Source organism: Coenobita brevimanus, chromosome 50 (assembly GCF_032717465.1).
Source record: "Coenobita brevimanus isolate Jiangsu-jjx chromosome 50, ASM3271746v2, whole genome shotgun sequence".
Taxonomy (NCBI): domain Eukaryota; kingdom Metazoa; phylum Arthropoda; class Malacostraca; order Decapoda; family Coenobitidae; genus Coenobita; species Coenobita brevimanus.
This window is the reverse complement of record NC_137003.1, coordinates 14,301,446-14,329,236: the sequence shown is the minus strand read 5'-3', so window position 1 is coordinate 14,329,236 and position 27,791 is coordinate 14,301,446. Positions and strand designations below refer to the sequence as shown.

At 42.9% G+C, this 27,791-nt stretch overlaps 1 protein-coding gene across 1 annotated transcript; it reads right to left on the bottom strand.

The window, feature by feature from the left end:
• Positions 1 to 256: 256 nt before the first annotated feature.
• Positions 257 to 27,657, bottom strand: LOC145399622 (uncharacterized). Its single transcript, XM_080272165.1, has 3 exons — positions 27,542 to 27,657; positions 8,528 to 8,717; positions 257 to 609 (listed from the first exon to the last, which is right to left on the bottom strand). Exons 1-3 carry the CDS (start codon positions 27,639 to 27,641, stop codon positions 429 to 431), a joined length of 471 nt encoding a protein of 156 aa, XP_080128291.1. The 5' UTR covers positions 27,642 to 27,657; the 3' UTR covers positions 257 to 428.
• Between the last annotated feature and the right edge of the window lie 134 nt (positions 27,658 to 27,791).

Genomic DNA, 27,791 nt, shown 5'->3' with positions numbered 1-27,791 from the left:
TAGCAGACAAAACAGACTATCTGTTTTGTCTGCTACTGTAAGTCGCGGCGCGCGACTCTGAGGTTGTTCTTATCGTGCCTTGGCAACTTATCCCTCAACAGTGCGTCCGATTTCGTGTATAATATGAGACGCATGTGATTCGTGTATAATATGTTCGTGTATAACAATATTCGTGTAAAATATATTCGTGCATAATAATATGATTCGTGTATAATATGATACGAAATCGGACGCACTTTTGAATGGTAGATTGCCAGGGTACGATAATGACAACCTCAGAGTCGTGCGCCGCGACTGTAGTCAATGTTTATTGCTACCGTTATTGGCATTGGTCAGTCATTGTTGTCTTCAGTAAATTATATTTTGCTAAGTATTTCCCAGTCAAAGATCTTACTAACATGTCTGTACAGTAATGTCCGTGTTTAACTCTAAATCTTAATTTTTATGGTGGCCTCAACTCTTGGTCTACGTCGAACTATGGCTCGCACTCCTTTTCTTACAGCCCTGGCCGCTTTCCCGAGAATAGACCTGAGTCCACGTTTTGTCCTTTCTGCGGCTGGTCTTGCAGTCTCGTGGGGGAAAGCGACATCTGTCTCACACTCCTCTCCGCTAAAAAGGCAAATTAGAGATACTCTATTAACATAAGTTTTCACCCCCCACTCGCCACCCCCATATATATATATATATATATATATATATATATATATATATATATATATATATATATATATATATATATATATATATATATATATATATATATATATATATATTCGAAAGAAGAGATGAAAAACTGAAACAGTAAGCTGCCACCTATATTTTAAGACATCTTTAGGGTGTCCTAAGGATGTCTTCATATACAGTAGAAATATTGGCACTCCAATTTTCATCTCTTCCTGGGAATATTATTCATCTTATTTATCAGGTTATCAGGTATTATATATCAGTATCTTTCTAAATACATACAGAAGTAGGTAAATGATGAGAGAATAAGGGAGGTGCAGAAAGACAGAGATAAATATAGATTGATATTGATACATATTATTTAATTTTACATATATGATCATATATTTATTTATTTAAAAATTCATACATATACGTGTGTGTGTGTGTGTGTGTGTGTGTGTGTGTGTGTGTGTGTGTGTGTGTGCAACAGCACCAGAATCCGGCGCTAAGTGGGATTCCGATAAGGGGTGGCCCCCTGGACTCCCTGTATGCTTAAGCCTGGTCCGGGTAGCATATTTCCGTTCTGTATGCGTACTCGCCTCCCTGCCGGGAACTCTTAGCCAGGAACGACGCTCGCTCCGTCGTTTCAATACTAACCATAGGTTTTTCTCGAAAATATGCTAAATGTGTTTACCAGGCAAAGTTAATCTGAATCAATTAGCCTTATAAGACTCAACCAGACCTAACCCATCCCACTAGGGCTGCTTGGCTGAGGTGGTGTTGAATACCGATACAGAACGGAAATATGTGTCGGGGTATAGAGTTAGTGCTGTGCATAACATCGTTGCTCCAGTTAAGAAGTTATGGCCGTACATTTTCCACACACACACACACACACACACACACACACACACACACACATATATATATATATATATATATATATATATATATATATATATATATATATTCTTATGCAAGGAAGAAGGAACCGAAGGCCAGGAGCCCGCAAACCGTTCCTTCAAAGAAAAAAAAAACAATACAAAAGAAATACAAATTCAAAATCAGTTCATATCGAGATGCCTGGACACACTACGTTTAAAAGACTGGAGATCATAGGAAGTAGGAAATACAGACACGAGATAGTTCCAGAGTTGACCTGTTGCATAAATGAAGGACTGGAAGTAACGGTTAACTTCTGCATTAGAGAGTTGGACGAGAGTTTGTTGCTAGACGGGTGCTACGTGCCCGTCGCAGAGGTGGAGGGATGCAAGCAGTTCAGAGGAGAAGTGACCATTGAAGTAGCGACAGAAGAGAGATAAAGATTCAACAGTGCTGCGAAGAGACAGAGGTTGAAGAAAGCCAGTAAGAGGAGGAGAGTTAATGATACGAAGTCTTTGACTCCACCCTATTGAGAAGAGCTGTATGTGGGGAGCCTCCCCACACATAAGAGTTGTACTTTACACAGGGGCGAATAAAACCCGTGTATAAAGTCAACACCTGTGCAGGGGTAAAAAAGGTACGGAATCGGCTTAGCACACCTAATCTCATGGAAGCAGATTTTTCAAGAGAAGCAATATAATCTTTTCAAGATAGGTCCCAAGAGAATGAAACCACAAGCATGTTCAGGGATGGGCTTGAGCTGGATATTATTAAACATTAGTGGGTACTCCTGTGGATGCTTATGTCAGATTGATAGGTGTAAAAACTGAGTGTTTGATGCATTAAAAACAACAAGATTATTTTTACCCCAGTCAGAGATACGAGCCAAGTCAGACATTTGGTTTGCCATAGCCGCATCCCTTGTTTGTTGAAGTAACTGCTGAGATGGACGTTGTGGGAACTGAATGGAAAAGTGAAGGGTAGAGTCATCAGCGCATGAGTGGACAGGGTTAGATGTACAGCTTAGAAAGTCAATGATGAATAAAAGGAAGAGTTGGTGATAGGACAGAGCCCTAAAAAACACCACTGTTGATAGATCTAGAAGAACGGTGGCCATCTACAACAGTAGCTATAGAACTACCAAAAAGGAAACTGTAGATGAGGGCACATTTAGAAGGATAGAAACCGTAAGAGGGCAGTTTGGAAATTAAAGATTTATGTCAAACTCGATCGAAAGCCTTTGAGATGTCATCTGCAATGGCAAAGCTTCCGCCAAAGTCCCGAAAGAAGGATGACCAGGAGTCTGAAAGGTGGGTGAGAAGATCGTCAGTGCAGAGTCCCTGATGGAACCCATACTGATGATCAGAAAGAAGGTTATGATAAGAAATATACTTTAAACTTTTTTCTGTTAAGAACAGACTCGAAAACTTTTGAGACACAGGATGTTAAAGCAATTGGACGGTAGTTAGAGGGTTGGGAATGGTCACCCTTCTTTGGGACTGGCTGAATGAGAGCAAACTTCCAGTAAGAAGGAAAGGTACAAGTTGATGGACAAAGGCGAGAGAGTTTACCTAGGCAGGGTGTAAGCACAGAAGCACAGTTCTTGGGGACAACAGGAGGGGCCCATCAGGCACATATGCCTTGTCAGTATTAAAGCCAGTGATGGCAGAAAATACATCAGCTGAAGAAATTTTAATGTCAACCATGAGGAAGTCAGAGGGGGGCGGGGGAAGTGATGAAGGAATAGCTTCGGAATCGTCTAAGCTGGAATTGATGGAGAAAGTCTGAGCGAAGAGATCTGCTTTATCAGTAGAAGTAATAGTTATAGAGCCACCAACGTAGAAAAGAGGAGGGAAGGATGATGAGGTAAAGTTGTTAGAAAGATTTTTGGCAATGTGCCAGAAGGAGCGGGAAGAATTCGAATTGGAGAGTTGGGAATATTTAGTGTGGATTAAATTATTTTTAGCAGAGCGAAGAACAGACTTTGCACGATTCCGGACAGAAACATAAGAAAGATGTGATTCAGGAATGGGTTGGTTTCGGTACCTTTAACAGACCTTCTCCTTGTTGTGGACAGCATTAGAACAAGTATGATTAAACCAAGGTTTTCTTGCATTAGTCAGACGATAATGAGAATGGAATGTATGCTTCCATGCCCGAGAGAATAACCTCCGTAACGTGCAAGGCACACTCAGATGGCTCCCGGCCATGGAAACAATAATCATTCCATCGAAAATCAAAGAAGTACTGCCTGAAGGCCTCCCAGTCAGCAGCTCCAAAGTGCCACAACCGACGTTTCCAGAGTGATAGGACAGGTCAAGGTAATAATGTTGTGATCAGAGGAGCCCAACAAAGAGGAAAGATTAATGGTGTAAACAGAAGGATTAGTTGTAAGGAAGAGGTCAGGTATGTTGGAACTCTCTCCAAGGCGGTCATGGATAAGGGTAGGGAGCAACAGTAGTCGTGTCGCGGTTTTGTCCGAAGATTAAATGTAACTCGTGAAACATTATGAACCGTCCTTATGACAGACGGCGGAATGTACCAGACGCTTAGCCCGTTAGCTTATGTTTTCACCAAATTTCACGACACGATTATTGTTGCTTACTGTACAAGCTGCTCTAGGTCATTAAGGGTAGAAAAGATGTAGGCTTGTTCACCAGGTGGACCAGTGAAAGGAGAGTAGAGCCGAAGGTGGAGATGAACAATGAAATCTCCTAGAATGGAGATTTCAAAGAAAGGAGAAACGGATAGAATGTGTTCCATCATAGAAGTAAGATAGTCGAAGAATTTTTAATAGTCAATAGAATACGGGTTAAGTAAACAGTACAGATATATTTAGTAAGAGAATGACAGGAAAGCCGAAGCCAGAGAGTAGAGAATTCAGAAGAATCAAGTTCAGGAACACAAGAGCAAGATAAATCGTTCTGTACATATACACAACAGCCACATTTGGCTTTGAAATGAGTAGAGAGAAACTAGGAAGATACAGAAAAAGGCTTGCTATCAGTTGCCTCAGACAGCTAATTCCCAGTTAAGAAGTGAAGACGAAGTTTAGAGGGGGAGAGGTGGTGCTCAACAGAGCAAAAGTTAGAGGAAAGGACACAAATGTTGCAGAAATGAAGAAGGGAGGCAGACAGTGGGTCCAGGCAGCTTGTTGAGTCGTCGCCGGGAGAGGGGCTGATCGTGCAGGCATTTATGCCCTCCCGCGAGGCTTGGTTATTAGACGCCATTTTTCATGCTTAATTTTGAAGAGGAAGTGTAGTGTGCAATGTGCATGCAGTCTCGTGTTGATAGTTAGATAAGCTTGTATTGGAAAGCATGCTGGCCTACTCTCTGTGTTACTGAAACACTGAAAAAAGTTCAGCAAAGGGGGATGGTCAGGAACTAGTCCCGAGGGCTGAACGGGAGCTCCAACTCTTCCGGCCATTAGCTTTCCATCCACCTTGGGAGTACTGCCCTGCTCGACTGGTGCTACAGTCTACTCCTCATGAGCAGATACTGTATATATATATATATATATATATATATATATATATATATATATATATATATATATATATATATATATATATATATATATATATATATATATATTTATCTATTTATTTATTTATTTATATACAAAGGAAGAGGAAATATTTTAAATATATAAGAAAGAATCCGTACACCACACTACAGGTTTCTTTCATTCAATAAAAATCTGTAACAGACTGAACTGAAATCCTGTAGTTTTCAATTAGGGGGAAATTAATCTTGGAGAACAAATTCCAAAGGGAAGCGGTTCAGGGAATATATGAATTACTGTTAACTAGAACTTATGCAATATAGAAGTGTGACAGTCAAGTCAGGAGCTGTACCAGATGCCTGTGTAGCACGAGGGACGACGTGGAGACGTGGCACAATGAATGCAACTTCAGCTGTTCATTTTCCACAAAAATACCTCTAAAATGATGCAAGAGAGGCAACATTTCTTCTTACTTGGAGGGGAGGTAGTTCATTTGTAATTTCTTGGTTTTTTATTAATCTTACAACCTTCTTCTGAATTTTGTCCAGTTGTTTAGTGCAACCTCTCCACGTCCACTCCACATAGGTAAGGAATGTTCGAAATGAAGGTGCACATGGCTCTAGTAAATTATATCTAACTGATCCTTAGTGAAGAACTTTCGAACTCTGTACAATAATCTAAGTTTCCTAAGACGCTTTTACCAAGTGATGAAAAGTAAGAGGTCCAATTCAAGGTAGTGTTAAGTGAAAGACCAAGAAGTTCAATGCTTTTGGAAATATGAATAGTGGTTGCATTGAAGGCTATACAGGAATTAGGCAATACCTGTCGTTTGTTGACCTGATATATTTTATTTTTTTAGCATTTAATACGAGAACATTATTACGTCTTAATTCAGTTATCTTAGATAAGTCTTGATTGTTTACACTGTTGTACTGGGTTGGAAATTAAAGATATAAAGATTTGTTAGAGACTGATTAAGCGTAAAAAAATGTGAAGTGTTGAGTTATCTGCATATGAGTGAATGGGATTATGGGTGAAAGACAAGAAATCATTAATATGAATAAGGAACAGGGTTGGAGCCAGGACTGATCCTTGTGGCACACCGGCATTAACTGAGTAGAAATTTTAAAATACATCATTTAATTTTACTCTTGTCTTCCTGTTGTTCTGATATGAGATCAGTGAAACAAAGGTGATTGGCAGTAGCAAGAGCGTTTGAATGGTAGGGAACGGTGCCATACTCCACCAAAAGCTTAAGAAATATCAAGAGCTATTCCAGAAGTTTCTCCATGTTTGGCAACTGACTGCTGAATTCTATGAGCAATGAGATTAAGAATGTCAACAGTAGATCTTTCGGGGTGAAAACCGCGCTGTCAGTTAGTAATTAAGTTGCTGGATTCAAGATGTTTAACCCGGGAGCAATTTCTGGAGAGCACTTTTTCAGAACAAAGGTTTGAATTCCTTAATACATGGAGCATTGTTGGTTAATAAATTGTTTTGTATTTTTACATATCTAGCCAGTATATTCTGTGAAGCATTTCTGGGAGTGTAAAATTCTAATACGGAAACGTTTTCATTGGTTTCCTCTAAGGTAAAATTTCTGGCAAATGTACTGGCAAATTGTTAGCTTCTCCACTGGGGTCATCGCGTCTGAAGATTTTAGTGGAGAAGTGAGTGATAACTTGCTAGTACTGAGTGTTAACCAAATTATTATATTGTCTTTTGAATTATTTAGTATTTTGAATGCAAATGCATATATATAGATAGATAGATAGATAGATAGATAGATAGATAGATAGATACACGCATTAATAGACTAAGTTTTTGTCTAGGTAACATGCATGAACAAATAGGTACAGTAACAATGACTGCAATTCTTCGCGAATTTCTTTCAGAACATGTTTGTTATTATTTTTCTTTTTCAGGTGGCCCTACATTGAGTGACAAGTCAGATCGTTTCCTATAAGCCAGGGAACCATTTACAACGCTCGTTGGTAATCATATAACCAACCCGTATTTGTTCGCTACGTGCCAACAAGTGGGTTGGTTGAGGTCTAGAGTCAGACTCAAATATGAAGTCCGTTTGGGTGGGGCCCGCGCGGGGATTTCCCTCTCTACAGCTCTGCCAAACCTCCTCTCTCTCTCTCTCTCTCTCAGTTGATTGAGAAAGTTTTAATATATTTATAAGTTTTGTTTTCTTCTGTATTGTTTCGACCTTTTTTCCACACCACCACATGAGGTAAAAGTCTTGGCGCGTTTTTTTTTTACGGAGGTTTCCCCAGTAGGCATAAGTCTTCTCTCTGATCTTTCTTCTAGAAAATACTTGTTCACATTGTAAATAAGTTCTTTCTCCCGACTGTGGAGCACACGAGAGCGAGTCGGAGTAGCTGCCATCGTGAGTGGGGATCAGGGAGGAAGTGACCGGTCACCTGTAGTCTGAGGTGGGTGTCCTTGACCTCTGGCAACGTCGGAAAGAGACGTTGTCACGTGGTGTGGAATTTATACAAATCATTGCTATTATCCTAAAAAGCGACACATTCATAGCACTATATAGCCTTATTTAATATATTTAATAAGTACAGAATATTTAATATACAATTTCAAATAGTAAATAGCTGACTTATGACAGAGAGAGAGATAGGTACTGGGGTTGATGCGGCAGAGCTGTAGAGAGGGAAATCCCCTCTCGGGCCCCACCCAAACGGACTTCATATTTGAGTCTGACCATAGTGCCTCTCTCCGTAATACTAACTCAAAGACAAACGGGCAACCCTTACGGGATTATGGCGCCTGACTACAAATAGAGAGACAAACATGTTTCTGTACCCGATATATGCGCCCTTTTTCACTCACACTCTCAGTGCAAGGCGGTATTGTGCCTGATCCTGGTTGTCTGTATGTCTTCCTATCTAATAGCAATGATTAAGAAAAAGCCACTGGGTGGAACTGCTCCAAATTTAGCATAATAGAGGGACATCACAGGAACACGTGATTATTTTTTGGTCGAGAAAGGTCACTAGTCATAGGTTATGGTTCAAATTATCTCAGACAGTTTAGAGCCAATTTTGACCAAACTTGGTTGAAGAGTTGAGAAACAGGAAAGGGTTAAATCATTCATTAATAATCGATCCAAGGTAAAGGTCACATAGCAAGGTAAAAAAATTGGACATTAACTCAGCTGAAGAAAGTCACTTTGTATTAGTCAGAACAGAATATGAGAGTTCATCACCAAGAGGGAATAATTAGGCTCCTCTCTGCTATCGACTTTTTCCTTTTTTGATATCTCCAGATGATTCGAATGTACTGTACAGTAGTCAGCTTCGGAGAGGATTAGCTTGGAGTTTTAGACATAACGTTCACGGGCATCTTCACTACAAACGGTCCCGTTTAAGATAAATAAAGGACGTCTGAAAAAAGGAAGATATAAATCAACAGAATTAATCTGCTTCAAATACTGAACTAATCGGGCCTTACCAATCGGTCTTGAGTTTGTCTGCAGTAAGATCCTGAGGAATGAGTTGTATGAGTAGGGCAAATCCATCCTTGCTGTCTTCCACCTCTATATCTACCAGGGGCTCATTAGTATCTTCCAGGGGCTGGCTGTTGTTTCCTAGAGGCGAGGTAGTGTCTCCCAGGAGAGGGTCCGTATCTTCCAGGTCATCACCTGCATACCAAAGAGATAATGTAATATAATAAAAATAATTTGGTTTTACGCCAGGTATCCCCGAAGGGCTAAGGCGTTGCCCCTGGGTAGAGGACTTTTGGACTGGAGCGTGTAGCATTTTATGACCGGATGTCCTTCCTGATCTCTACCAATGACCCTTGGGTTGATTCGATCCTCCGACCCTTCGGTCAGAGCGGAGCGCTCTAACCCACTGAGCCACGGCTGCTACTGATAAATAATAAATGTGTTGGGTAAATAATGTGATAATGTAATATGTTGGGTAATAATCCTTTCCATCTAAGGACATCTTTTCTATTTTATTGTGAACAGCACTGAACTTTTTGTTTCAGTTTAAGAAAGATTTTTCGAATGGGAGGGATGAAGTACAGTCTCCATAAGCCCCTTTTCTACAAGGATCCATTTTTCTTAACGTCTGGTGGTATCTCCTTCATACTTCAAAAGATATCACGTTATAACAGAGGCTAATGTTGTTAATTCTTATAAGGCAAGGTTGGTCTAAATTAATGGTCCCAGCTGGCTTGTAGTTTATCAGTAATAAAAGACAAAACAATGTGTTAAACAGAAACATTACGAAAGGATGATGAAACAGTGGCTTCTGTAAAGACGAGGAGAACAGGATATCTTAGCCAAAGCAAAACATTTCCTGCGCAAATGAGTCACTGATGGGCTTAACGCTGACGTAACCATACAATTTAACGAAACAGAGCTACTTTTTGCCAGTATCTTTCTTCTTACATTAAAGAAATGTCACATGTTCTCTAGTAAAATTTCATCATTTACTTTGGCAAATCTGTTGTAGGTGCCATCCCTTTTACTTCAGATAACACATGCCATTACGACTATATACAGGGTGGTTCATAAATCTGACCACTAGAACGTCATCTGTTGTTACCTCAAGTGTTGCAGGAACAGCTTAATCTGCTGATGTGGGCTTGGTTATGGTAGTGAAGGTAAGAAATGGGTAAACGATGCAAGGCAGACAGTGATAACACTGACTGACACATCCCTGCAACACCTGACAAATCATCCAGTGGAAAAGGAGTGTTATATACAGTATGGACCACAATGTATATATGAGATTTGGTACAAAGGTAATGAGACTGGCTTCGCAAAATCTTTATTTTTCTGGATATTTCAGTGCACAAAAAGGATAGAAACCGTACGAGAACAGTTTTACTCGCCAGAGAGCTTTGAGGAGATTCGCGCTATGGCAATGAATTTAATGTAGTCCAGAGAGGAGGAGGATGACCAAAAAATGAGTTGATTTTAGCTCACTAAGGGGCATCCCTGACAAAATCTATACTGTTGGTCAGAAAGAACATTATGAAATGGATGGACCCCTCAAACAGCTTCCTTTTTAGAACATACTCTACTATTTTAAGGTTCCATTAGGCGATAGTTAGAGGGTGTTAGCACGGAGGCACAGTTCATGATAAAAACAGCAAGACCGCATCACGACTACACTGCTACACTGCACTAGTACTGACGCCACTGAAGACAGAAAAAAAATAAATAAAGATAAGAAAGGGAGGATGAGGAGATGGATGAATAATGCAGGAATAATTCAAAGTACTGTCACAGATCAAAGCTTCATCAAAGAGGTCAGTTTCCCAGAGGAAGAGACAGCTCCAGAACCATCTGAATGGAAAAGATAAGAGAAAGATGATAGATAAGGAAATTATTGAAGACGTTTTTACTTGAGGCGCCAGAAAGAGGATAAGAAAATCTAAATTCGAGAGTGTAGAATATCTGAACTGGATGAAGTTGTTTTTGGTAGACCAAGGTGCAGACGTAGTTACCATTATCTGGGCAGAACCGTGAAGAGTTCACAAAGGGGAGAACTGAGAGAAGGAGACCGAAGAATGGGAAAGAATGAATAAAGGGGAGAACAGTGAGAGGATGAGATAGTGGGCAACGGAGTAATGATGGGGATGGAAGGTGTGACAGTGAAAAGGAGAGAGAGAGAGAGAGAGAGAGAGAGAGAGAGAGAGAGAGAGGTGGGGGTGAGGAATAAAAAAAAAAAGAATTATTGATTCTTTGGAGGCTGTTTTATATAGGGTAAGCTTTGATTGACGTTATTAATCTATTAATCAAAACAATAGTAGCAAAGCTACTTCTCTCAGCAACCTTCCAGTAGAAGCCGGCAGGAAATAATGAGTATGAACATGCAACATGGAAAAGGTTTTATTTATTTTTGGGGGAAGGATGATAGGTAACCATTCTCTATTCTTATCACAGTCTGGCATTGTGTACCCCCTCCACAATATGTCTACCCCCGATGTATATATGTCCCCCCCCCAATGCATACATGCCCCCACTAAATTTGCTAGGTCAGCATGCTTTCCCACGCCTGAAGACGGCGTTATTGCATCAGTTGATAGCAGACATCCTAGCCGGGCAGACTGTTTTACTGTGAGCTTGTAATAAACTCCTTATCTAGCTGTTTGTACACGGAGTTTCTATCACCAATGTATTGCAAGTTACATTTGGTAGCAGCGGTGTTTCGAACCATCACATTCTGACCGCCTCCTTGGATTTTTAGTGATACAACAAGATACACGACGTCTCGCATCTGCCAGCCTCGCCCCTTCCTCCGTGCCTCTATACCTTGGCTGTGCTTTTCGAGTGTACCATTTTTCTCGCCAGTGCTCACCTCTCAAACAACCGCACGTGTCACCGTCGCCGACCTACGCACCTGTTGCACCTGTTCCCAGCACCTGTTCCGGACTCATCATAGCTCCTGCCCCCACGGTGCCACTTATCACTGTCTGCCCGCTGTCTGCCCACCACCATTCTCTGCATTTGCAATTCACCAGCTCTACACCTGCCTTGCGCCGACATCTGCCTCACCACCCACCACCGGCCTCCGCCGTCGCCCGCATCTGGTCTGCATTACGGAGCCTCCTAAGACCGCCACTCCCTGCCGGTGATTCATCGCGGCGTCTCTTCTCCTCTCCGCCCAGCTGTCTCTGCCCCGCCGCCCCGCCCCGCCCAGCCCCGTCGCCCCGCCCCGCCCCGCCCCAGCCCAGCTACGCCCAGCCACCCTGCACGTCATACCTCTCGACACTCCCGTTTCTACTGTGTAACTATAGTATATCTTTCCTTTCTATAGAGATTATCCTCGATTTTCTCTACAGATTGGTTATTGTAAATATTCCATCTCATTTCCATTGCCCCGTTTTCATCTTCACCTCCGTTATTTATTATCCATCTCATCCTTCGCATTTTATTTAAACCATCCATGCCCGCACCTTCCTTCATTTTCACACCTAGTGTATTCCATTCTCTCATTGTTATTTATACATTTCCACCTACGTATCCATCTTCATCCTTTCATCTTCCATTGCCGCATTAACTGTCATACTTTCCACGTCAACCGCTTACCGCCAGCCCTCTCGACCCGGAAACATCACCTGCTCATACCCCTTCTGCCGACTCTAACACAATCACTCATTTACGAAGTGGCAAAGAGTACCACCGCCCTGTACCTGAGACTCCCGTTTCACTTCCCGCAGAATCACTTACTACCCGTCCTACCCTCGTAAATCCAGATACTTCTTCCTCTACTCCTTCCACTGTCGTTACTTCTGCCTCCCTTCATACCCCGTCTTCCTCGCCCTTAACTGCCACTGCCTTCTCTCTCTCCCACACCTCTCCTCCCGCCACTTCTACACTTCCAGCCATGGCCAACCCTCCACAGTCTATCTATCTCGACGATGCCAATCGTCCCAAATTTACCGGCCAGGACCCAACTTGGTCTGTCTATGAGTTCCTCAGAGAAGTCGAAACCGAAATAAATAATAGACAAATTACCGAGGAATCGCTCAAAGTAGCTTACCTCCTCGGTCGCTTGCATCACGGTAAATCAGACATCGGATCCGCGATCCGTGCAGGACATTTCGATAGCATTCGTACCTTTGCTGATTTTCGTACGGAACTCATCAGCCTTTGTTGCCAACATTCAAATACCGCGTCTCTCATGGGATTCATTAATCTCCTAAACCAACTAGATGAGGACTTGCGCGTCCCAGCACAATATGCCAAGCTCCGCGAAGCTGCCGCCGCCATGAAAGCAACTAGTAGCGAGATGCTCCAATTACTGGTAGGCACGAAATGGTTAGAAGACAAGAATGGCGTTCCAATGCTTTCACTCACCAACTTTGCTGACTTAATTGGTTACCTGAGATTCCTTCACTGGCTTACTCCTAAACAGCGAGAGCTAGCCTTGGAAATCGGTTTCAATCCAGGAGATGAAATTATTCAGGTCACTAAAGCCATTCATGAAAGAACAGGTTCGAACTACACGCGTCAGGGCACCACTCAACCCTTGGCCTCCTCAGTCTGTCACACCTCCACTACCCCAGACCAATCTCGCTCCCATCCCACCACACGCGGCAGACCTGCCACACATCGCTCTCCTACCGCAGGTTGTGATCAATCTAGCGCCCGACGGAACAGACGATCTTCGATTCTTTGCTGGTACTGTGGTCATCCTGGACATCGAGCATCCAATTGCGACCGTACATACAGACGTCCTCACTCCCAAACCAGACAGCATACGCCTTCCCGCTCACGTCGTCCACACTGCAAATACCACAAATCAAGCACGACTCACACCACTGAGGAATGTCGTTACCTCAACCGCCCACAGTCGGGGGAAGCGCCGCGCCCGTATCGGACCAATATCACGTAGGACCAGAAACCCAACTCCCCATCCGCCATGTAGGTCCCATAACATCCTCGGGTTTAGTCATTCTCGGAAGCAGTCATGACATACCAACGTCATTCTTCTTGGACACAGGATCTATAGTAAATCTCATCTCTGAAAATTCCTTACAAATTATTCATCGCCATCACAGCCACGTCAGTTTCCTAGAACCACCAGACATTCGCCTATGTGGTGTTAACGGCTCAGAGTTTAAGGTTAAGGGAAGAGTCACCCTTGAAGTCAAACTCCACAGAGCTTTGCCCCCTATCCTCATTGAATTTCATGTCACAAATGACTTGCAGTATCCCGCAGATGCCCTTATTGGTTTCTCCACCATGGCACAACATTCCATTGCATTATTACCTGCTTGTGGTAGTATAGACATTTCTGGATTCCCGGTTTACACTATGGAATGTCCCCGTCCTGTTCTTACGATCAAATCAGTCCTTCAATTACCTCTGTCCCTATCACTACCACAAAGTCCAACCCAGCCCAAACCACCACTATCTTCATCTGAGAATACAGAGGTCATTCCTTTACTGACTGCGAGCAAGGACATAAATTCCTCAATGTCTCCTAATACATCATCTCAGCCCTCGAACATGGCTCTTGCATCCTCTCCCGACAACACTATCGCTGACTCAGACATGTCTCAGTTACATACCTCACACAGTCTGAATGATCTTCTCTAACACGCAGAGACGAAATGTGCAGTAACGAATACATGCACAATTTTGTTACCGCATGAGTTCACCAAAGTCTCTGTTTGTGTTGCCGGTGCGAAAGAAGGAGTGGATGTACTAACACTACCTGAGACGTGTTGTGTGAATGGCTTGACTTATGAGTCAGCGTGGTGTACAGTCTTAGAGGACAGTTTATGCTACCTGTACTTGCTCAATGTCACAAATGCTCCACTAAAACTTAAAAGTGGTGTAAAGATTGGAGACTTCCTAGTATACCCAGCGGCTGTAAAGGTGTGCTAGGATTCCTCAATTCCTACTATTCAGACTGATGATACGCCAATCGGTGTATGTACTATTAACTCTACGGGATCTGCGCCGACGCATTCACCTGATATGCTCTCACATCTCACTTGCACAGATTTCCCAGAATATACGCCTCAACTCCTCGATCTTCTGACCTCGTACAGAAACGTGGTTGCCTTACCCGGTGAACCGATGGGTAGAACAGACCTTGTCAAACATACGATTGAACTACTACCAGGAACTCAGCCGATTTACATACCAGCGTATCGATTGCCTCACAGCCAGAGAAAGCAAACAGATCAAATGGTACAGAACATGTTAGACCAGGACATTATTGAACCCCCCGTCAGTCCATGGAATAGCCCACTTTTCTTAGTACCAAAGAAGGACGGCAACCTTAGACCAGTAGTCGACTATCGTAAGTTCAATTCTGTCACCGTTCCAGACCGTTTCCCGATACCTGTCCTCACTGATTTGCTAGAATCCCTTGGTGAAAATAACGTAGTCTTTTCATCTTTAGACCTCCTCAGTGGGTACTGGCAGGTCGAAATGGAAGAGTCCTCTCGCCCAGTTACAGCCTTTAGCACCCCTTCCGGACATTTTCAGTTTAAGAGACTCCCTTTTGGTCTGAGAAATGCTCCTTCCGTGTTCATGCGACTTATCCATTCAGTCTTCAGTGGTATGATGGGACACTCTCTTTTTGCTTACCTAGATGATATCATTGTTGTGAGTAAATCCATCCCTGATCATTTTACCAAACTCCAGCAAGTCTTTGAACGCCTCCAGCTCGCAGGCCTGAAAATCAATCTCAGTAAATGTGACTTCCTGCGAAAGAAAATCAAATTCCTAGGCCATGTCGTAGATGCACAAGGCATTCATACTAATGAGGATAAAACTAAGGCGATCATTAACTTCCCAGAACCTACCACTACCGACGCTGTACGAAGTTTCCTGGGCCTCAGTGGCTATTATCGTCGCTTTATCCGCGATTACGCGAAGATTGCCGCTCCTCTGACCCACTTACTCAAGCAGAATGTGCCCTTTGTTTGGACTAACGACCAGTCACAGGCTTTCCAAAAGCTAAAGACAGCTCTTGTAAATGCCCCTATTCTAGCGTTCCCTGATTATACCACACCTTTCCTTCTCTGCACAGACGCCTCAGGCACTGGACTTGGTGCCGTTTTGATGCAACTCGATGAAGCATCAAGGAAGCGCGTAATAGCGTATGCTAGTCGCACCCTTACAACCGCTGAACGTAACTACAGTGTCACAGATCTCGAAGCGCTAGCGGTAATCTGGTCCTTGAAACATTTCAGAGATATAGTCTATGGTTATTCAGTGCATATCCAAACAGACCACCTTCTACTATGTGATTTGTTCAAAAATCGCAACCAAACAGGTAGGTTAGCTAGATGGTCTGTCATCATCCAGGACTTTAATCCCACTTTTCAATATGTACCAGGCAAGTTGAATGTAGTCGCAGACGCACTCTCACGTCATGTAGCAGCAGCTATAACATCACTGCAGCCTGAAGTAACTACTACACTAACGTCAGACGTTGTTCGAAACTTTCAACGCCAAGACCCCATGTGGTCCAAAGTCATTTATTTCCTAGAATCTGGCGATGCCTCGACCTTACCTACTCTGCCAGTATCACTAGATGAGTTCATGCTAGATGATGATCTCTTGTACAGGAAAACACTGCTAACAGGCAAAGATATGCCCAATCGCGAAGTACGCCAACTTGTTGTCCCCACTGCCCTGATACCAAAGGTTCTTCATATTGTTCATAATACTCCTCAAGCTTCCCATCCAGGTAAAGACCGATGCTTGCGCCAAGCACGTCTCAAATACTATTGGCCAACCATGCGCATTGATATCAATGCCCACTGTGACTCTTGCCTCTCCTGCCACCGCCACAAAGGATCAACCGGCTTACCAGCACCTCTCTTACAATACCCAATCCCGTCACGACCATGGGAAACTGTCTCAATCGATCTCTTAAAACTACCTCTCACAGAATCTGGCGCTGAGTACTTGTTCGTAGCGGTCGACCACTTCTCCCGCTACTGTGTCCTCGTCCCCCTCTCCGACAAGACCGTGAAGAGCGTTGCCCGTGCCTTTGTAGATCACGTAATTTGCCCATTCAGTACCCCTCATACCATTCTTACTGACAACGGTACAGAATTCAACAATAGCCTTCTCGATGAGATCTGTCGCCACTTTCACATCAGTAAGTGCAATGTCGTGCCTAACCATCCGGCTTCCAATGGCCTTGTAGAACGCCAGAACCGTAAAATCTTAGAGTGCCTCAGACATCTCGGCTCCCATAGTTCGTCCTGGGATGACTGGATTCCCCAAGTGGCATCCTCCATCAATAGCTCCATCAATGCATCCATTGCTGAATCTCCCTTCTTCGTCCTCTTTGGTTTTGACAAGGACCTCCCATACTCTCTCTTATCCTCAAAGCCAGAACCCATCTACAACATGGATGATTATGTTAAACTAAAATTGGCCAACTTCCAGACAATCCACCAGTATGTCCAATCCACTTTGGCTTCCTCTCAGGAGGACATGCTGCAGCGCCAACATAAGTCCGCCTGTCCTATCACTATCGGTGTAGGCGATCTTGTCTTTGCTCATTCCCATACGCGTTCCTCTAAGTTGGATGACAAATTTACAGGGCCCTACCGCGTCCTCACTCAACAAGGCAACAAATTTCACCTCCAGGACCTGTCCACTAAGGACACCAGATGGGTCCACGTCGATGACTTAAAGCGAGCACCCCGTGGCCTCGTGTTGGAAGAGTCACTTACACAACCTCCTGCCCCCTCTTCCCCTCCTCCCATCCTTCAGTCTACCTTGTCTCCACCTATCCCTCAGTCTCCTTCATCTCCATCTCCACCTGCTCATTCATCAACCAATCAATATCGGTCCAAACTGCACTCTGCTCATCAACCTCTTCACGACCTCCCCCATTAACTCTACCCTGATTTTCTAGGTACGATGTTAGCGATCTCCCTGCTGGCAGTGCTGACCCTCCTGGGGTCTGGGTCAGGTCAGGACGATGGTGGAGTACGTCCCGGGGCCTTGGTCGGCTCAGGAGGCGAGGTCTCCTTGCGCTACGATCTTGCGCCCCTGGCCGATGTAGCCATTGCCCTACCTGCCTACGCGCACCAGCTCCACGGAATCAGGAACCATCTCACGGCCCTCATGGGGACACAACCCGAATGAGTATCTCTATAACCTTTTCCTCCCACTCTCCTGGCAAATGCAATACATAAGTACCAGATTCACTGAGCTCATTGACACATTTTCTTCTTCTACCTCAAACTCAACATGGATAATCTCCAACTGGCCGTTGGCTCTCTCCTGTCTCAAGTCTCTACCTTGGTTCGTATTCTGGTCGATGCTATCAATGGACGTGTCACTGCCGACTTAGTACCTGTCTCAGCTCTCCGTTCTGTCCTGGAATGGGCTCACTCCACCTTCGGTCTCTCCCCAGTCCTACCTTCCTCCTCCCTTGAATATTATTATCCTGTTCTGGAAGCCACTCTTCTCACTACATACGTCGTCGTCCATATTCCTCTCCGTTCTGCCATAACCTTTAACCTTTTCCACATCATTCCCTTCCCTTTCCGCCTCAACAACTCCTTGTTACAGGTATCTGTTCCTTCAGAATATTTCCTCCTCTCCCATGATCATCTTTCCGTTGCCTTCCTTTCTTCCACAGACCTCCAGCAATGTTCCTCCCTTACTCCAACCTCTCGTCTCTGTGCTGCCCACCTTTTCGCTATCTTCCCTAGCAGTGCTACACCCTGTGAGTCTGCTTTAGTTCGCAACCATTCCATCTACTCGGCCTGTTCTTTTGTCCCAGCTCCTGACCTCCCGGTCCACCATGCTCACCTCAACCATGTCCAGTACTTCTTCTTTGCTGTTCCCATCTTTGTCACAATCATGTGTCCTGGTTCTTCCATTCGCTCCGTCCCCGCTAGTGGTCTCTACAAAGCACCTGACTATTGTACCGTCAAATCAGAGTCCGTTATCACTTACGCCACTCGCTATCACCAAGCTGTTCGTCAACACTCCTATGACATCTTTCAACCAATCGACATGCCTTCAACCCTACCATCTGCCAACATTACCATCACCTCCCCTCACTTGCGCATGCTCACCTTCCTCACTGACAGTGATTTCATTATGGATCAATTTTCTCTGGCCTTCAGCCGTTCATGGGTTCATCCAACAGTTGTGTTTCCCCCTGTGGTTATCGCTTTTATAGGTTTTCTACTCATCATCTGTGCAGTGCATTGTTGTGTCAGAAAAATGGAACGTCGACTCCGGGAAATCAGAGTCGCTACAGGCATAGTACGCCCTACACACGGCGTAGAAACTCCCCGTACTTAGTGCCCCCACATTCAGTGACTACCATTGCCATCTAACAATCAACCAAACTGTGAACAGCACTCTGCCTCCTAGAAAATGATGGTATTTCTTTCATACATTACTCCGTGACAGTGTATCCTACAGAAATCCACAAAACAAAAAAAAAAAAAAATGAAGGAAGAACACCACTAGAACTCTCATATCTACTCCTTGTTTATCATGTATCAAACTATTCTTGTGTAATTCCCATTATGTTCATATATCCCTTCGACCCTTACTGGATTTGTACCCATTAATCTTTGTATATCTCATCTGTATCTATCGTTCTAATTCCCTCCCCTCACCATGGCCATGTCTCCCCTACTGCCCCGTACCATACTTATCCCTTGTACAAACCTCCCTGGTCCTGCCTTACTACTATAATCACCCACCATTTAACTCCTGGTGTCAGGAGACACCATCTCAGCTACCCGGGGGAGTAGTGTACCCCCTCCACAATATGTCTACCCCCGATGTATATATGACCCCCCCAATGCATACATGCCCCCACTAAATTTGCTAGGTCAGCATGCTTTCCCACGCCTGAAGACGGCGTTATTGCATCAGTTGATAGCAGACATCCTAGCCGGGCAGACTGTTTTACTGTGAGCTTGTAATAAACTCCTTATCTAGCTGTTTGTGCACGGAGTTTCTATCACCAAAGTATTGCAAGTTACAATTGAATGGTCGCCCCAAGAAGTGATGGCAGAGTTTCAGATTGCTTCGGTCACTCTGCACTGCCATACGTTCAATGAAGACAGTGAATATAAGATAAAAATTTTGTGCCTTCTTCACGTCATATCAAATGAAATACGTATCACGCTAAGTATTATGTAAAAATGAGTGACATGAGGCAGTGATATATTAGAAGTTATCACTTAGATCTATCTATCTATCTATAGCCCGACGCCCTAATCCCGCAAAGGGTGACCACAGACAAAACGCCTCCAAGTCGCTCTGTCACCCACCATTTGATTACCCTTCCCCCAACTCACCCCCCCCTCCCTCATATACCTCTCAACTCCATCCCTCCACCTCATCCTCGGTCTACCCCTCCCTCTCCCTCCCTCCACCTCACCTACATACACCCTCTTAGTCAGTCTTTCATTCTCCATTCTCTCCACATGTCCAAACCATCTCAGTGTATTTCTTCTAATCTTCTCAACCACATCCACATCCACCCCACAACGTTCCTTCACTTCTTCATTCGTCAACCTGTCCCTCCACGTCACTCCACATGCTCCTTTCAAGTAGCTCATTTCCACTGCTCTCACTCTTGACTTGTTCCCCTCTTGCAAGGTCCACGCCTCGCTTCCATACGTCAGGGTAGGGATCACAATACTATCATGCAGTGACTTCTTAACTTCCATACTCACCTCCCTATTTCTCATCACTGCTTTCAGTGAACAAACAACCTTCCTTCCCTGTTGTACCCTTTCACACACTTCATCCCCCACAGTTCCATCCTTACTCATCACACTACCCAAGTACTTGAATGCACTCACATTCTCCATATCCTCACCATCCAACCTCACTGTACATTTTGTGACTTCATTCCTCTCAAACACCATAACTTTACTTTTGTTTACATTAACTTTCAGCTTCCTCCTCCTACACACTGTCCCAAATTCATTTACCAAACCTTGCAGCTCCCATTCATCTTCACTCAACAATACTGTATCATCAGCAAACAGCAACATCGGACTCTTCCAAACCTCACCCTCATTCATTAGTGCCACCCCCACATCCATTGCCCTACCTTGCACCTCCTTTACAACCCCATCCATGTATATATTAAACACCCATGGAGACGTCACACAACCCTGTTTCAGTCCCACATTGAGATCAAAGAATTCACTCAGCTCACCATCCACTCGCACCGTAGCCCTAGCTCCTTCGTACATACTCTTCACAGCACTCAACAATTTCCCCTCTACTCCATATATCCTTAATACCTTCCACATACCTTGCCTATCTATTCTGTCATAAGCTTTCTCTAAGTCCATGAAGGCAGCATACACATTCTTTCCCTTCTCTTGATACTTCTCCACTAAACATCTTAGAACAAATATCTGATCTACACACCCTTTTCCCTTCCTAAATCCCCCTTGTTCTTCTCCAACTAGCTCCTCTGTCATATGCCTAACCCTATCAATGAGTATTCTACCATATATTTTACCAGTCACACTAAGAAGGCAAATACCCCTATGGTTACCACATACTTCTCTCTCCCCTTTTCCTTTGTATAAAGGAACAATTATACCTGATTTCCAGTCCTCTGGAACCTTCCTCTCTTCCCAAGCCAATCTACACAACTTCCATATCCACTCCACAACAATCTCACCCCCAAACCTCAGCATTTCACCACACACTCCATCAATTCCTGGGGCCTCTCCCAACTTGATCTTCTTCATTGCTTCCACTACTTCCGCCCTACTGATCTCTTCCTTCCTCCTTTCATCTCTTCTTCTCCCAGCCATTCCCCAACTACTTATACTCTCACTACGCTCACTCTCTACATTCAACAAATCCTCAAAGTGCTCCTTCCATCTCCTCAATTTTCTCTTTTCTCCACCAACAGTCTATTATTCCTATCTTTCATTCCCTTACTATTTCCCCTTTCACATTGCCTCACTTTCTTTACCTCCCTCCAAAACAATTTCTTACTCTCCCTCCATTTCACACTTAGATACGTTTCCCAATTTGAATGAATATGTATTGTATTACTCCACGCAGTGCGCAGTATAACCCAGTGTTCCTGATTTACTTGCTTCCCAGAATTTCAAATACAGAAGCAGTAGTTTCAAAGACCAGTTAAAGAAAATTGTTGACTGCAATACAATACCCCATTTTCAAATGCTGTTGTGATGATATAGAAACTAAAGTTGCCACAGCAATGAAATTATTCTTAATAATGATATCCTACCTGCGGCACCAGCAAGACTATTTTGCCTTTTATTCCTTGTCTTCCCCTCGCTTATAATAATTGTAATTAGTTACTTTATCTCTAGTTGACGCTAAATTATTTTCAGTTGTAAGGAGGTATGAGAGACTGTATCCTTTTCTATTACACTAGGCAATAAAGAGGACCAAAACATGAGTTTATAAACTCTTGCAATGCAAAAGCACACTTTTTGCTCAATCTTTTAATGTCATACCTTTCTTTTTTAAATAAACCGCTATGTCCTGTTTAACTTAAAATTCTGATTTGGAAGTTTTGAAATCAGTTATATGTAAGTTTATGAACCTTTGCATTATATTACTCTTGCTAATTGTTTATGCACTGAGGATACTAGGCAATGACACATGTTGACATTCTCAAAGGAGCTCCGACTCTCGGCAAATTTCGAGGTTCTTTTTTTATATTTAATTCACTGATAATTCCCTGGATAATATTAAATCAAACAGAGATTTTTCTTAATGGAAAACTGGCCAAATGCAGTGTGATAACTGCATGTTTTTGAGTAAAAGTTGTTTCCTTTCGTGCTTCATGATCGAACCATTTATAACTTATTGATTAAGCCGCCTTCCTACTTTGTGTCGTCGTCCATGGAGACACTGGAAACGGAAATAAATGATTTTAAATAAATTTTAAATATTGTAACGGAAAATATTTTATAAACAACAGTGTCTAATTTTAGTTGTTTATTGAAGTTCTCTTTTCAGGCTAACGCAACTAAAAAATTATTGCGCGTAACCGTACGAGATTTGAACTCTGCAAATTATTCCTGACTGTCCCTGAGCTATAGTTGTGAAATTTCAATTAGTTCCGATTAGGATTTCCTATTATCGTAACTAACGAACTGCTTCCTGCAATTTTGAAATATACCGGTACTTTGACAATAACTTATTGTTTTCTGTAACAGATTTACATAATAGGTTTCATCTTGTAAATATTTAAGGAGGAGTATGTGCATTATCGCTAACCGAAATTTTCTTGATACTCTGCCGTCACTTTTTAGGCCGACTGTACAGTATCACTGTTGCTCTCCAACTGTATACTGTACTCCATATTTTCTGTTATAAAAGGCATTATACTTCGGAGATGCATTACTCAGGAGTGAACGTGTTGGCTGGAGATTAGAAGCTAATAATTTATCTATCCATCTATTGCCAGACGCCATAATTCCGTAAGGGGTGGCCATTTGACTTTGAGTTATTGGTTTTACGGAGAGGGGCACTAAACCTCCACCAACCCACTTGTTGACACGTAGGGAGCACGTATGGGTTGGTTATATGTTGTAAATGGTTTCTTGGCTTACAGGAAACCATTTGGCTTGTCACTCAATGTAAAGCCACCTGTAAAGGAAAGAAGAGCAATAAGAAGTGACAGGATAGATGGGAGATAGGAAGAGAGGAGGGCAGGCACAGAAAAAGAATGATAAAGGCTCAGGAAGAAGTAGGTAGCACTACATGGAGTGAGTGAATGATGGTCGCCACCACCTACCATCATAATTCATCCAAACGATTATTAAGTGATTGTAGTAAATTTCCGCTCACCACTGAGGCTCTGACTTGGAATCTACACGTGGTGGCGCTGTGTACGCGGGTGGAACAGGTAGCTTCGGCTGCCTGTTCCACCCAGAAGCCAAGCCTCCTCGTATTTCTCCTCCTTGTGGGGAAAGACTTTATTCCGACCCCGACCAGGCGCTGTCTACAAGGGGACGCCAGTTCGCTGTATGTACTGTACTGTACAGTCGTGGCCATAAATAATCACTTATCATCCTGTACCCCATGCCTCAGATTGGCTCCTTTATGCGCGGCAAGTCACATTGGAGTAAGAGGGGCTGAGAGGGAGGGGCCAGAGAGAGAAGGGAAGGTAGGTGGGGGGACGAGAGATGGTGCCGGGGGGGAGTGAGGGAGGGAAGGGAGAATGAAATGCAAAGTTGTGGCCACATAATTTGTCTATATTCTTTCTTTCAGGGCATCATATAAAGGAGTTACCATTCCGTAGATACAGCTGCATTACACCTTGTATAGTGGCGTCAGATAACCAGCTTTAGATAGTAGATAGATGGTGATGTCAAGGACTGGCTCGTGAGAAATATACTGACGTGACATCAAACGTTTGTGCGGAACCAGATATTTGTGTTTATCCGTGTATTATGAGTTCAGACGGAGAATGGAATCTGTATGGCTTTGACTTCCGTAATGTTTAAGAAACGTCCTCTACCCTTACATGTAATTAATTTTTGGAACTAAATATTATATGCAACCTTTGAAATGGCTGTGTCCACAGTAAATATGATCACCCTCGCGGTATACACCCTCTCTGTACAGTCACCATCATGTAAATTCAATAAATATTTTATAATAGCATCTCTATATGAAAAGGCTGTTTAAAATAACTGCATAAAAGGTAAATAAATTTGATGTCTGTGCTCATGGATGGATATAGTAACGGTATCTCTCATTACCTGTTAGAGGGAAAATGTAACAAAATCCTACCCAAATCCCAAAATTTATCTGTGTCAGTGTTTACCGACACTGGTCAGGCCAAAGCAATCAGAAAAGCCTTAGTAAGTAGTCCAGTGGCCTCATGCCTTAAAAACCTTATGCAGGCTTAGCGGGACTGGGGAAACAATGTTGTTGATGATTTGCTGGTTTCGTCCGAACAGCTCCCACTCGTCTTTGGTGTGCTGGAGGAGACGGGTCCATGTCCTCTCGTTCTCTGGCTTCCACGCGTAAGGTGATCAGATTTATTGGAGCTAAAAGAGGGACATTGTCAAGTAAGTGTGTGTGTGTGTGTGTGTGTATGTGTGTGTGTGTGTGTGTGTGTGTGTGTATACAGAGAGAGAGAGAGAGAGAGAAAGACTTAAATGCGAGTGACCGACTGCTGCTACGCAACACCTCACCTTGAGGCTGGTAATTAAACACTAATGTCTCAAACGAACTCCAGTTACCAATATACAGTGCGGTACGGTGAATGGGCTGACCATAGTTACCAGTTAGTATTGGAGATTTTATATTAACAATTCGGTATTTCATTTGGTTTGGATTAGGCATAATTTTACTAATTCATCATAATTTCATAAGAGAAGGGAATAATATATCTAATGTAATAGTAATTTTCTAAAAGCGGGATATTTTAGATAACTTGCACAAAAAGCAGGACATTATATTCACAATTAAAAAACCAGGACAGATGAGAGAAAAAAAATAAAAAGGCGAGACTGTTCTAGTCGCCTTATCCACGTGTTGACAATCTGGACCCAACTCAATCTCGATGGTTCTGCACTAATATTTGATCTGTCACGTCAGTATACTTCTCTCACGAGCCAGTCCTTGATATCACCACCTATCTAAAGCTTGTTATCTGACGCCGCTATACAAGGTGTAATGCAGCTTTATCTACCGAATAGTAGCTCCTTTATATGATGCCCTGAATGAGAGAAAATAGACAAATTATGAGGCCACAACCTCGTATTTCATTCTCCCTCCCCTACCTCCCTCCCTCCCGTCCCTCACTCCACCCAAGCACCATCGCTCGTCCCCCTAACCTCCTTCCCTTCTCTCTCTCGCCTCTCCCTCTCAGCCCCTCTTACCCCAGTATGACTTGCTGCGCGTAAGAGAGACAGCCTGAGGCACGAGGTACAGGAGTGTAGGTGATTTTTTATGGCCACGACTGTACATGACGGACAGCCCGACAGAATCAGTTGCTTACCTGCAATCGACGGATCTGCTAGGGTAGACAGACCGAGGCTAAGAACGGCAACAAATGTACTAGGAGAACTGTTAATCTTCATGTGATATAAAGAGCCTGCTCTCAACTTTATAACTATTGTCCCTGCTGTAAAAAATTTGACCTATTTATGGTGAAGTAGTTTTCAAGAGGCATATTACTATGTTCTTTGTAGAGTTTGTATCCTTGATTCATATCCACTAGTAGTCTGCTATTAGTTAATCTAACTATATTTTGGTCTTTAAATATTCCTCTCATAATTCATATCTTAATCTACGTGTCATTATACTCAACCTTCACAGTACTTCCACAAATTTTTCCTTATCCTCTTTGTAACAAGGTATATTTAAACCCGATGCTCTAAGGGCGGTCGTATAAGGAAAGGAGGATATTTTCTGATGCAAAGTTGAATACTCTTCTCATGAATTCGATTATTCTGCTGGTTTTCTGAACAGCCTATTTACAATGTAAGTTTGTTTAATAGATTTTGTCGTCACAGTTCCAGTCTATTTTTTTAATGCCTTATAACACTGAATACTGCTCATAGAATACGTTATTTTTTTTTATATACATTACTGTCAGTGTATTACTGAAATCCATTGGCCGATGAGCAGTTAGCTATAATTTATAAGTCATGTGCGCTCTCATCTTGAATACACGGGCATCTGGTAGCGCTCATGACTGGAATGTCACTCATCTATATTGCAGAACTTTTGCCTATCAGAATTCTTTCATTCCCCGAACTGCATCTCTCTGGAACTCGCTTCCCCAGAGTTGTTTTCCTCCAAATTTCAACCCACAACTGTTCAAGTCTAACTGTTACAGGTATTTTATGAACAGAGGACACCAGTAGTCTGGTGTATGGATTATTTTTTTTACTCATTTGTTTTTCCTTCTTCCGTTCTGTTATTTATAAAAAAAATAAATGTATGATCACAAATATAAAGCTGGTCAAGCTTTCTCTGAATTGCTTATTTTTATCAGGAAATGTCCACTCTGATTCCATTTTTGCATCATTAACGAGTTTTTACATTTTACTAAATAAACCTTCACCGCTGTCTTTATACGGAAAACAGTAGGCTCCAACACTGAAACTAGTGGTACCCTGTCTGTAATATCTTTCCAGTCTGATTCTTTTCCTTTTATTGTAACTCTCCACTTACATCCCGACAGCAAGTTTTCTATTCAGCTAATTACAGCTGATGCCAAACGTCTTTTGTTTCTGAAGGTGTCTTTTGTGGAGTACTGTATAAAGGTCCTTTTGAAAATCGAGGTGTATATATAGTGTCGGCAGATGTTCAGTGTATTGGTGAAATATGTGAGAGATCTGTAAAGCATGAGACTTGTTTCTAAGTAATTGACGAGCTTGTCTCTGATAACTGTTTCTAACAGCTTGCAAATGCAAACAATCGATGTTAATCTAAGTGTGTGGTAGTCTTCTGGTTGAAATTAGTATTGCTTTCTGAATGTCGGGGCTATGTTTGTTAGCTTCCACTCCTGTGGCACTTTAAAAAAAAAATTATATTTTAAAAATTTAGATAAAGGCTTGGATATTATCTTCATTTCTCCTTAAATATATGTGAGGGTATTTTATCCGGCTACGGTGTTTTAACCACATAGGGTTTACGTATTTCAAGTCGGTCATCGCTCTCGCTAATCATAATATCACTAATTATATAACCAATTCTATAAAGAACCGGTGAAGTTCAAGAACAGGATCTGTATATTCTTTCGTAAATACAGATGCAAAGTAAGGTTTAAGAATCCTAGCAGTTTCGTTTCATCGTCAGCAAGCTTTATGTTGGCTGTGAGTAGTGAGATTACTGTTGGCGAACGTATATTCATGTTTCGTGAGGCTGAAAAATTTTCCTGGTTCAAGAATAGGGAGATGTGGGAAGTGGAAAGGAGGTAGTGGATGAGGGAGCTGGGAGAAAGGAGGAGCTAAGAGAGGAAAGGAGGAAGTGGAGTGCAATTGGACCGAGATGACAGCAAAAATACATACCCGTAGACAACGGTATGGCGATTGAGTCGGTAACTGGGTGAGTGAACACGGGCGCCTGCATCACCATCCCCATCACCAGCAATATGAGGCAAGCTTGCATCTTGCAGTCACGTGGGTGCGCGCCTGGTTGTGGCAGGACAGTGAGGCGACCACGAACACACCCCGGGTTTTATCATCCTGATCTGACCTTGAGTTCCGTGATATACCCGTCTGGTGACCAGTTGACTTTGAAGGTGGAATACAAGCCTTT

Excerpts from the sequence above, each read along its gene's own strand:
- LOC145399622 (XM_080272165.1), bottom strand. The coding sequence starts at position 27,641 with ATGCAAGCTTGCCTCATATTGCTGGTGATGGGGATGGTGATGCAGGCG. Across the intron at positions 8,718-27,541 it reads CGCCATACCGTTGTCTACGG|GTGATGACCTGGAAGATACG; the intron begins GTATGTATTTTT and ends TTTGGTATGCAG. Across the intron at positions 610-8,527 it reads GACAAACTCAAGACCGATTG|CGGAGAGGAGTGTGAGACAG; the intron begins GTAAGGCCCGAT and ends TTGCCTTTTTAG.